A 12,933-nucleotide genomic window follows, 5' to 3' on the forward strand; every position below is an offset into this window, starting at 1 on the left:
AGCTAATAAAGAAAATACCCTGACACAAAAGCATAAACAGAAACCGTACGACAAAGCATAGACTGATAAAAAAACACAGTTAGGGTTAGGGTAACTCAGAGACAATGAACACAATGAATAAATGAAATGATATGACTACTAATAATACGATGCTCATGCAGCAAATACACTATGCAGCAAATGAATACTGAACCTCGAACTCCTGTATCTCAAGGATCAGGGGAGGGGTAATGAGCTGTAGAGTGTGTCGTACTCCGAACGGATCCTGAATCGCAGCAAGGCAACCTCCGGATGTCGAACACCAGAAAACGCAGCAATGTGAGTTGGATCTGATGCAAGCTGCAGTCTAGAAAGTGTGTGCTGAAAACGCAGGCTGTAGAGGGAGATAGACAATAAACACAAGCAATATGGAGGCTGGTGACAACTGAGGAGAGAGAAAAACTGTCAAACGCAGTAGGTAGAGAGAGAAAACTACCAAATGCAGCTGTGAGGAAAGAGAAAACTGCTGACGACAACTGACAGCTGAGAGAAAAACTGCAACGACTGCAACAGGAGAGAAAACTGTCAGGGCAGCAACTGGGGCCTGCAAATGCAGCAATTTGTTGATGTGGCAGGCTGTACGACAACAGTGCGGATGACCAACAGTCAGTCGCCAGGTAGAAACAGCAGCAATCAGCGTGTGGAGGGCTGGAAACAGGCGCCTGAACGGATCCCGAATCGCAGCAAGGCAGCCTCCGGATGTCGAACACCAGCAAATGCAGCAATGTGAGCTGGATCTGATGCAAACTGCAGTCTAGAGAGAGAGTGTGCTGAAAACGCAGGCTATAAAGGGAGGCTGGCGACAGAACGCAAGCAGTGTGGAGGCTGGCGAAAACTGAGAGAAAAATTGTCAGGCACAGCAGGTAGAGAGAGAAAACTGCCAAACGCAGCTGTGAGGAGAAAGAAAACTGCAGACGACAGCTGGTGACAGGTGAGAGAAAAATTGCAGCGACTGCAACAGGAGAGAGAAAACTATCAGGGTGGCAGCTGGGGTCTGCAAATGCAGCAGTTTGCTAACGTGGCAGACTGTACAACAGCAGTGCAGATGACCAGCAGTCAGTCGCCAGGCAGAAACAGCAGCAATCAGCGTGTGAAGGACTGGAAACAAGCACCTGACTGTAGGAAACAGTGATGGACAGCAAGGGCTGAGATGTCCTCCGCGAACGGGGTGTGGGCAACAAACTAGTAACACCTGAAACCTGCAAAAACGAGATTAAGGAAAGAGTGGAGGGCTGGCTGCCAATTTATAGAAAATTAGGGTTCTAGATCCTCTCCCACTTAACTCTCTTGATCCGCTCCCCATTTTAGGGTTTTGGCTAAAATAAGCCTAAAATAAGCATGTTTTGGGGATGTTTAAGTGGCTAAGTGCATTTCTTAGCACAATAGAGCTTGCGCTCGTGGCGGGGGCATTGGAGCTAACAACATTGGTGGCAGCTGGCGCATGCGACATCCAAGCTACGGGAGCTATAGCAAGCAATTGTGGCACTATGACAAGTGCAGTTGGGGCTAGGGGCAGACTTGCATGTGGTGTAGGTGATTGCACTAGTGGTGGAAGCTGCAAGTCCGAACGACCAATAGCTAACTAGCAAGATGATACCGGCCTAGTGGTGACGCAGTGAAGCTGGAGCTAACCCACAGCTCTAATACTAGATGTGAGATATGGAGGATCGAAGCTCAGTTGAAAGTACACAATTGGCGCTGAAGAGAGTATAAGAGTGAAGACACAATGACTCCCAATATGATAACCCAAAAAGTAATGAAAGTACAAAGTACAGCCCTTAAACATTAGGGTTGTTAATGTGCGTCCACACCCAAAAGGTGGAAAGCAAGACAAGTGCCCAAATTGTGTAACATAAGCACATAAAATAGAAGATAATATAATTGGGGGAAAAAACCTCTCACAAGGAGAGTAAAAAATTGCCCCAATGTCCCATCGTGGATCACTGGCACTCCTTTGTGAGAGTAGGCGTGAATCAAACCCAACATGATTTGGTGCCCTCACTAATGCTCTAGGCTGCATACAAGGACTGATCAATCCTCCTCCTGTATTTAGCATTTGTTCCTTATTCAATGCAAATTTACTTCTTCTTCTCTTGTAGTCTCTCTCTATCCTTTTGTCTCTATGTTTATGTTTCCTTTCCGCAACAAACTTACATGGCATTAGAGTCCAAGAGAGAGAGAAAGCTAATTTCTTGGGGAGGAGACCACCCTAGATTGCGAAGCAGCCTTGCCACATCAGCGTCTGCTGAAAACGCAATCTTGTGCTTCGATGCTGCAGCTTCTTTGTGCAAGGCAACAATATTTCTCCCCCAAGTGGCCTCTACATCAACTTCCTTGTGATCTTGTAGCTGTTTCGCTCCTATTTTGGGGCTGTCTCCAGCCAAAATGCAAATCCTTGTGATCTTGTAGCTGTTTCCCTCCTATTTTGGGGCTATTGTGGGTGTCTTGCAAGATATCAAAGATGTCTTACAACCAATTTCGTGGCTTTGATGATACAAATGAGGAGCATTCTCAACACTCCTCGAATGGTAGCGAGATTATCACACAAAGACTATCATGCGGATCATGAAGAACGGAGGTCACCTAGCCTGTTTGTATAGGATCCCTCTCATATAGAATCCCTCTCCTCCCCATTCTCTCTATGTTTCATAGAAGACCCATTTTGTTGGCCTCAAAATGCCATCTATGGCACCCTCTATACAAGTGCCCGTACTCTCTTCTTTGGCCAAAGAAGGCCGACTGGATGGTAAACTACTCACTATGGTCATGTAAGATGGAGCGTACCCTTGATACCTTCAATCTTTGGGAGTTTGTTATCCTGTCGACGTGTCCTCTGCGACTATTGACATGGCACTCTGGTCGTACTGCTCCACCCACGGTTGTCCAAGGAATGACTCTAACATTAGACACTAGGCATTGATTTAAAATTTTAATGCCAACTCAAGGACCAATAAATGTGTAAGACTACTTGGGGGTTAAAATCACCTAGCCAAGTTATTGTCGATGGACACTAATAATTTTATGGGCAAGGACAAAGGGCTAATTTATTTTTCAGAAAGAATTAAAAATGGCCGAAATCCATCTCAAAGCTACCAAGTGGCAAAACTTTCCCATGCAAGTGACAAGAAGTTGGTTGGGATCTGAAGGAGCTATTCAGTGAGAGGGAGGACAGGCTATAGATGCTGTTAGCACCTGCTGCCAAGAGGCTTTCCAGCAACCAAGAGGTCCACCAGCAGATAGTGACTACATCAAGAGGTCACTGAGTTGTAGACAACTATCATTTCAACCTTTGGGGCTGCAGGTGACAAGCTTTTGGAGGTGAACACCAGCAAGCGACAGCATTTTTGCTGTCATAAATCAGGCAACAACTGATTGTGACATTGTTCTCACAATAGAAGTTGGAAATTTTTCTTCTCTCAACACTCTCTTCCATTCTCTAGCCAATTCTCAGAAATTCTCAAAAGTTCTCAGCCATTCTCAAGTCCTAGTAAAGAGCAGCTATGTCAATCCTGCTGTGAACCCTAATTCACAGCAGAATTTGGGGTTTACCAGCCACCTTGAGTGCCATGCCAAAGAATTGAAGGCTTAGCGCTTGGAATCAACTGCTGAAAACTAGGCATTTTCAGAGATTCTAAGAGGTCACTCCATCCCAATTGAATTTGGGTCTAGATTTCATCGGTCAAGGATCAATTGAAGACCAATCCCTTGTTAAATCAAGGAGCAAATTGATGTGAAGGTTTGCTAATCATTTATGACAAGCAGAAGCATTGGATTTTGAAGGAGATTGGATCAATCTCATTGCACTTCTAAAAAGATTGGAGTACTTTCATTGCACTTCTTCCAATTGCAAAAGAAATTCTACAAGGGACGCCACTTTTTGGGGCCGATCAGGTGTCAATTGTCCAGGATTAATCCAATAACATTTGTATCAGTTTATGTGAATTTATTGCTTGTTGTGATTAGTGTATGATCAGATCATTCACCACCCTTTTGGACAATGAAGGCTGGTTTCAACTTGACCCACCAAGATGCCTTGTCGAAAATGAAAACTCACCACAACTTTCATTTAATACAAGACACATAGGTTGTTTGGCTCACCCCAACTTTTGGTAAGCCACAAACCATCTTGTCACAAGCTACCTTTTCAAGGCACTCATGTTTGAAGTGATCGGACTGAGCATATACTATAATTTGAACCGAGACTGAGGAGAAAGAAGATAATGAGAGAAAGTCATCATGTTCTTCAACTTGTAGAATGAAAGCCAAGGTTGGGCCATGTCCATCCAAAATTATCTAAATCTTTCCAATGCTACGAATAGGAATTGGAAAACTACCATCGATAAAGGCATTACCTTGCATGGAGCGCAAGTGCTCAATACCTTTGTTTGATGAAGCTGTGTGGCAAGAAACACCACCATCCACAAATCCAATCTTGAAAAAGGAAACCATCACCTTGTCCTTATCCAACCAATTCCTCTTGAAGTGGCCTATTTTGCCACACTTGCAACAAGTGGAGTTCTTGGATTTATCGTCCTCCTTCTATTAGTAGATTTGTCAATTCATGAGTGAGTTTGTGCATGTCCCAATGGGCTGCATACTTCCAATTGTGATGTGGTTTTCGGATGCCAATTTATTTTGCACACTTAAAGCATCCCTGGTCTTGCAGGTTTCAGCCATTAGCTCTCCCTCTAGTGGCTGTCCAGCCCATCACCACTACTACCACCTCATTTCTTTGAGTTTATCACAGGTTCTTTGTGTTTACAGCAGATCCATCAACACCATCTCTTTGCTTCTATTGCTCCATACTTTCCTAAGATAACCAGCCGTCCCCACAGAAGACGCAAAAGTAGAAAATGCAAGGTACAGCCATCCAAAGAAGGAGCTTTTATAAAGTAGCAAAGTGAGTGTCGTGATCATCATGTTGCTATTATGAGACTAAAACACAAAGTCGGGTTACTATGACAACAGCATCCATACAATGATCCACACAAATGTGAGGGAGCAAGAAATATAAGTAACCGAAGAACATGAATAAGCAATTGGACCAGTAAAACAAAGTAGAATAACATCACACAATTCACCTTAAGACAAATAATAATCAAGGCCAATAGCTCTATGGTGCAAATATTATTAATCCCATGTTCAATTAGCACACAAGCATTACAAAACATATGCAAACATGAATGGGGTTTTGCATGTATTACAGCCCATCCAAGTTTTCTTTGGCCCACAATAAGCAAGAAGCAAATGTAAAGTTTGATAGTGCATAATTTGTGAGAGTAGAGTCTACATCTCTACACTAATGTCACCACATGGTACATCAATAGCAATGACGCATTGATACTTGAACTTGCATAGATTAAGACTCCACCAAATGGTGGTAATTTTCTTACCGATACCTTCTTGTATTCATAGCACGTTTTTAAAACCATATTCATAGCACGTTTTTAAAACCAGCTAGCAACTGCTGTTCAAGCAACAGATAAAGGCAATAAATGCATACTCAAACACATAAATATAAAGTGTATCGAAGTAGACGAAAGAATCGCATATTTCCCAATTCAACCACACATACTACACCAAATGATTTAGTGCAAATAGGAAAATCTGCAACCTGCTGACCTTGTCGCACCTCATCAACTGAATTATATTCCAGAGAACACTAAATCAATGCTCAACTTCAAACACCATGGCCACAAACGTGAAATGAGGCTGCTGTGAGAATTTCGTGCTAATCGATTAAAGGGGAATGCCTGCAACATGATAATCTTCACTGACAGCGTAGGCATCCATTCTTGCAGTCTTGATTATCCGTTTCTTTTAAAGAAGGAGACAGAATGAGGTACTTACTGCAAAATGCACCAAGTGAACGATCGACCAAGCGCTACCAGCACCGCAGCCAAATACGGAGAGAACCACAAGCCAGCCAAAGAATATAAGGAGGATATACGTAGTCCATACTCCGGGGTACTGGAACCAAGATGTGTTCTTATTGAGGTCCGGGGGAGGCACGGCCTGCACGTACAAACTGCGCAAGGTGGGAGAACCAAGATCAGCCATGGGTATCGATGGAGACGACGCTCCGATGCTAGGGTTAGCAGAACCAAAAAAAGTATGCCGCGAATGGGAATGGCTGGGTGGCGATGCGAGGGGTTAATATTGCTCCAGGGTCACCGGAGGCGAACTGCCGATTCGGCTTCTTCTTCCTGTAGTCTTAGGGTCAGCACGGAGAAGACGAGCTCTTCTTCTTCTTATGAGACGAGGAGACGCTGTGTCTGATCGCGGTAGAAAGTTTCTGTTCATGTCTGTTCTTGTTGTTGTATGTTTTGTAGTACAATTGGAACCTCTATGGGGGTGTAAAAAAACATAACGGACTTTTAGGTGAATATTCGTGTAGTGCAATCATGGACCTGTTAGTACTCAACATTAGAGGCTTGGCCTTACCTATTAAATGACCTCTCGTCATTCCTTTGTGGAGACTTGACTCGAGAGTTGAAAGGCCACGCACATGATGTACCCATCATCTATGGGGACCTAAAACTCATGGACAAGTGAAGTTGTAATGCATGAAGGCATGTGCACATGAGCTAAAGTTAGTCTGCTTGCCTACGAGAAATGAATGTGCTCGATGATTTACATCACAAAGCTTGTAGCCACCTCATTAATCCTTTCAAGAAGGCACAATACCCCTGGCAATGGAGATCGAAAGGCTTTTAATCGATATTTGTCAAAATATAGAGTGCACATTGAGCATGTGTTTGGCATATTGAAGAATAGATGGCAAATTTTGTGTGACCTTACATTGATTTGTCATGTTATTACTAGGCGCTCCGCTCCTAGACTCGCCCCGGCGCCAGGACGGGCGCAATTTTTGCGGGCGGGAGCAGGTGCGGACGCATGGCACCCGCCCCCACGTTCTCTTTTTTTTCTTGTAGGGAGGTGGGGGGCTGCCACGTGGCACCCACCCCTACCTCTCGTTAACTAATAGTATAGATGTACATAGTAGCTTGTTGTGTACTACACAATTTTCTCCTAGATACTTGTGACAATCGCTCCCAAGGTTAACCTCCCTCTCTCCTATTGATTGCTACCCCACCTCCCTCTCTCCCACTGATTGCTACCCCCATCCATGCTCTCTCCCTATCAACATTCCTCTAGATAAGTAATTTGCCTTTAAGTTTAACAATAAACATGTATTAACTAGTAAGTATTAATTTTAACTATTCATCAAGTATTAGCTACTAACTATTATAACCAGCATGCATTAACTAGTCAATTTATTAAGTATTCAATTAAATTTTATCAAGTATATTTTTAAAATTTTATTGAGCATTAAGAACTATATAGGTTTATTATTCATTGTATATTAAATAAAAATGTTTAGTATGTATTATGGTTTAGCAAGTTTAGGATTTTAAAGTACGAAATGCTAATGTTATTTGAATAAAGTTTGAATTTGTTTTAAACATGTATTAGTTTTTCTTTTTTGTTTATTTTAGGCTCATGAGGTAATATTTTTTTTGGTTTGCAATTGTGATTAGGTATTGAATATATCATGGACAACACCAAGCTACTTCATCCTCTTGTGAGTGCCTTCACTACATTTCAACCCCATCAATATGGCCCACTAGCCCGCTTTCTTCTCACTCCTCGACTACATAAATGGACAAACAACATCATTTTGTGAGACAACACTTACATATTGTTATATTCATAAATCCTCTAATGAGTTTCCATCCAACAACGCTACCAGCCAAAACTTCATTAGACACCAATTCCAATCCTAATTGGAATACCACTTGCATGTGGAAGCATCAATTTTGGACTCTTAGTATAATGACATTAACACTTTTGACCTCAGGGAATGCATGACTATAATGTTGGAATCCCAACCTTTTTCTCAACCTCAAACTTGTAATATTTCAAACATGATGTTGCCTTCTAATGTGTCAAGTTGATTGCAGCCTTCTTATGTGTCAAACCCATGACCATCTTCTAATGTGTCAAATTCATTGCAGCCTTCTAATGTGTCAAACCCATTACCACCTTCCAATGTGTCAATTTGACTCTAGCCTTCTAATGTGTCAAACCCATGGCCACCTTTTAATGTGTCAAACTCATTGCAGCCTTCTAATGTGTCAAATTCGTTGTAGCCTTCTAATGTATCAAACCCATTACCACCTTCCAATGTGTCAAAACCTAATGGTGCCAATGTGTCAAACTATTTGTCTCAAAACTAGTTGGAATATCCCATCCTCTCTATCCAATATCATAATCCTACACAACATACAGATCGTGGGCCAGTACATCATCATCATCAACAGTTGTAGGCTATCTAATTGGGGTTGATTGTATGGTAACATGAGGCTCCTCCTAAAAGATCACCCTTTGCACCTCGATCATTGGCTTAGATTGCTCATGCATCTTTGTCCTCATAAAAGGCAACATCATGGTTGTGTGGATAACCTTCCAAGCCTACAGATCCCAAAGGTGATAACCCATCTTACCTACATTACCATATCCAAAAAATATACATTTGATGGACTTTGGATCCAGTTTGTTGTGTTTATTTTTTGAAATATGGCATAATGCCTCACATTCAAAGACTCACAAATTGATATATGAGGGAGGTTCTCTAGACTATACCTCCTATGCAACTCTACCACCAAGAGCAATGCATGGGGATCTAAAAATCAAGCGAATGATAGTACTAATTACCTCAACTAGTATGTGGTAAGCCTATCTGACTAAGCATACTATAGAATCTTTATTGAATAGTCTTATTCATGCACTCTGCAACACCATTCTAGGGTGAGGTGTAAGGCACAATCAAGTGATACTTAATACCCCTCTCATCACAAAATTACTCAAAAGCCTTGGAGACATATTCACCTTCATTATTAGACCGTAGGCATTTCAACCTATACCTAGGTTGGTTCTCAAGAAAGCACTGAAAAGTAGGCAAAATGTTTGGCTTTTGCTTTATGGAATAAGCCTAGAACCAATGCAAATAATCATGAATAAATATAGCAAAATACTTTGCACTATCCAAGGGCTGACAGGGCATGGAATCACAAATATCCAAATGAAATAGAGCCAAAGGATCATCACTGTGCATAGAGCCAGACTTTTTGTGCATGTTACGAGTCTGCTAGCCATATAAACAATGATCACATGAATCAAAACATGAAAAGTCTAGGGGCGGGAGATACTACAAATGAGTCAAGACTTTTATTCCTTTTAGCAACATGTGCCCAAGACAATAATGCCCATGTTGGGGGTAAAGGCACCTTCACCTAGCCACCCATGTATTACTACACTGACAGTACCCGCCACTGCACACTGCAGGTGGCGGGCGCCCATCACAATCACTTATTCTTTATTCTTTTAGTGACAATTTGAATAAAGGAAGGCCCGGCCACACATTGTGGTTGTTGGAGTTCCCATTTGTGTCTCTCTCTCTCTTATTGCTCTTGCTCTCTGCCATAGCTCACTTCTAAGCAAGCTTCGATCCTTCTCACCTTTCAACTGGTATTAGAGTGAGGCTTTCCAATTTCTTAAGCTTGGTTCGTGGCATTCTTAGCTTCCATTCAAATACCTACAGCATTGGGTCTCCTTCCCGGCAGCCATAGCTGACCTTCCCAAGCTCCCGTCACTCCCCAGCTTCCCAAGCACCTTCCCGACCTATCAAGGCACTCTCAAGGCATTGCTACAGAGGTATTGAAGTGTTATTTTAGTGTTGTTCTTCAGTTCTCAAGTTGCAATCGATATAGGCAGCCATAGCTCAAACCCTTGGAGCTTGCATCTTGCTCCCTCTTGCATTTGGGCACTTGAGGCTTATTGTGGGCCTCCCTGGGCACCCCCGGGAGCCTCCAACCACTACCATTGAGGCCACATGGATACATAGGAGCAAAAGAAGGGATCGGCAAATTTGCGTCTTTTTTTTTAATGTTCTGGACAGCACACTATAGCAACTCACCTACTCCTCATTGATGGCTATGTCATGCTTCTTCGGGCTTGGCAGTGCACTTGGCAATGGTCTCTAACTTCAGTTGAAGCCTCCTTGATCATTGGCATCAGTTTTGGGTCTAATCTGTACATTCGCAGGGCTGTTTACAGTATTCTCACAGCCATGTTATGCAGAAGTAACATTGGCATCTAATGTTATGCTTGTTTGGCCACTCCCACTTAACTGGTTTAGTACCTATTGATGCCCAATTGTTTGGGGGATGCAAGGCACATGTTATGCCATCATTTTGGACTGATTTTATTGCTGAAAATACTCAGTTTTGAACAGTAAATCACTGTTTGTACCACAGTGGGTTGAAGCCTATTATCTCATGTTTGGTTATGCCTATTGGTTTCGGGCTATGTCTTTGGGATATGCAATGAAGTATTGAACTTCGAGGTACGACATCGAGCTTATCTTTGGTTCCGAAATGCTTTTGAGCTTGTATTAAGCTCCAACTTGGTTGTTCTTCACTAGCATTTGGCTTCAGTTGGCATGCTTTGGACCGGTCTATGCCTATTGTCATTGCTTGACATTTAAGCCTCTTGCATTTATGCTTTGGTCAGATATGGATGCCACTTGGTTTGCCTATGCTTGACAATTACTTGGAGCTTCATCTTCAGATGTATTTGAGCATGTTGGATCTACTAAGCATTACATTTGGTTGTCAGTTACATGCTCTTTGAATGCTTTCAGGCTTATGCTTTACGGATCTAAGATAGCTTGGGATTTATGCTCCAGATATACCCTATTGGGATTTGGCATGTCTGATGCTATGTATTTGATGTATTAGAGCATTGCTTGCTCTCTTTGCATCTGACTTCACTTCTAGTGGGAGCTTCTTGGTATATTCGGATGTACACAAAGTTTTATTTATAGATGAGCTTGAGCTTGTGGGACAGTTGCATGCATTTACTTTCCTGAGAGCTTTATGTCTACAGTTTGTCTGTAGTGGGCTGATTTGATACAACTATTGAGGCAGGCACCTATCTCAGTTTTGTATGCATCGTGGATGGTTATGCATTGAGCTTCTTGCTCTATCAGTTGTGCTTGTGCTTGATCTCTTCTCTTACCCCGAGACCCATTACATGCATGACTTCTGGACCTATGAGATGTCTCTTGCCTGACATGTTTACATAATGCTGTCATTTATTACAGAAAGTTAAAATCTGCGGATTTTGAGCACTTTTATGAGGGTAATGCTTACTATTTGATGTTATCTTGGTCATATTTGGTGGACATGTGCTTTTCTTGGTGAAATCCACCCTTTCAACCATTTTTAGCAGTGGTTTTAGTGCATTTTTTGCTAATTACAACAATCTGCAATTTTACTTTTTTGCTTTGATTTGGGACAGTATGCCTGGTCATTTTAACATTGCCAAGTTGGATGGTACCAACTATGGGTATTGGAAGTCCCAAATATGACAGGTTTTGGTGTAGAAGTTGCATATTAAACCCTTGCATTTCAAAGGTGTCAAACCTCAGGATATGGATGATGATGTTTGGATGGAAGTTGATGAGCTATGCAAGTCTGCCATTATTTTGTCACTCTTAGAAGAGGTCCATCATAATGTTGTTGAAGATGATAATCAAAGTGGAGAAGATTCAAGAGCTTTATGCACAGTAGAGTCCTGCATCACAGATGTATTGCCTAAAGCATTTAATGGACCTTCGCATGAAGGAGGGGACCTCCCTTTCATCTCATTTCAGTCAGTTTCATGCTATCATGAAGAGTCTGTTGTCACAAGGTATTGAGTTCAAAGACAACTTGCACCCGTTGTTTCTGCTTGGCACCTTGCCTGAATCGTGGGATGTATTCCGTACTGCCATATGCACGAACAAGCTTGGTGGGCTGAAAATCAAAGATGTTGAGAGTGCTTTATTGACTGAGGAAATCAACAGGAGAAACAATGATGCTTCCCGCTCTTCATATGCATTGACCGTTAGAGGTGGCAGAAATGGAAGGCATGATAATGATCATAAGGGCAAGGACTCTCAAAAGTCCAGGTCCAAGTCGCGTGGTCGCAGTAAGTCTTGTGGACAGAAGTCTGATCTTATCTGTCATTATTGTGGAAAAGCAAGACATATTAGGCAGTAGTGCCATAAAATGTGCGATGATAAGCGCAAGGAAAAGGGAAAAGAAAAAGTGCAAGAAAAGTCTTCTGAGCGTAGTATTTACCTGCAAAGTCCAGTGTGAAGATAAAATGTCATGCAGACCACTGATTTCCATGATGATTACATACTTGTAGCTTCTTCATGCGATGCCTTACAGGCTTCTGAGATACATTCTATGTATGTGCAATGCTGGCTCTTGGATTCGGGTGCATCCTTTCATGTGACACCCTATCAAGATTGGTTTCATACCTATTGTACCATGTCTGGTTCTGTGTGTCTTGGTGATGACAGGTCTCTTGACATTGTGGGCATTGGAGATGTTAGGCTGCAGTTTCCTTTTGGCAGTTCTTTTGTTTTGCATGATGTATGCCATGTACCTGCGTTGACTCGTAGCCTTATGTCAACTGGATAGCTTGATGATGCAGGGTATTTTGTGTCTTTTGGAGACTCTGCATGGAAGATTACTCATGCAGGCTTGTACTTGCAAGAGGTGCCAAGTTTGGCAGCCTCTATCCCTTACTTGTATCAAGAGCTACATTGGATCATGTTTTGTCTGTGGGTTCTATTCCCCATGTATCCCTTTGGCATGTTTGTTTGGGGCATATGTCTCTTAAAGGAATGAAAATGCTCCGTTCTTTGCAATATCTTCCACCTTTTGACTCTTCGCATTTTGATTCTTGTGATCATTGTTTGTATGGCATGCAGACTAGAAATATGCCTAAAAAGTCTAGTAAGAAATGCATGGGTGAGCCCTTGGCTCTTGCGCACTC

General features: G+C 42.2%; 1 protein-coding gene across 1 annotated transcript in view; it reads right to left on the minus strand.

The window, feature by feature from the left end:
* LOC148010787 (uncharacterized) overlaps nucleotides 1–6,368 on the minus strand; it is a 28,852-nt gene extending 22,484 nt beyond the window's left edge. The window contains exon 1 of the mRNA XM_087671921.1: nucleotides 5,890–6,368. Coding sequence (XP_087528047.1) covers nucleotides 5,890–6,099 — 210 coding nt within the window. The 5' untranslated portion in view covers nucleotides 6,100–6,368. The remainder of the gene's footprint in view (nucleotides 1–5,889) is intronic.
* Nucleotides 6,369–12,933: the final 6,565 nt, after the last annotated feature.

Source organism: Lygodium microphyllum, chromosome 29 (assembly GCF_053477565.2).
Source record: "Lygodium microphyllum isolate KBCC chromosome 29, Lygodium_microphyllum_v1.1.10, whole genome shotgun sequence".
NCBI lineage: Eukaryota > Viridiplantae > Streptophyta > Polypodiopsida > Schizaeales > Lygodiaceae > Lygodium > Lygodium microphyllum.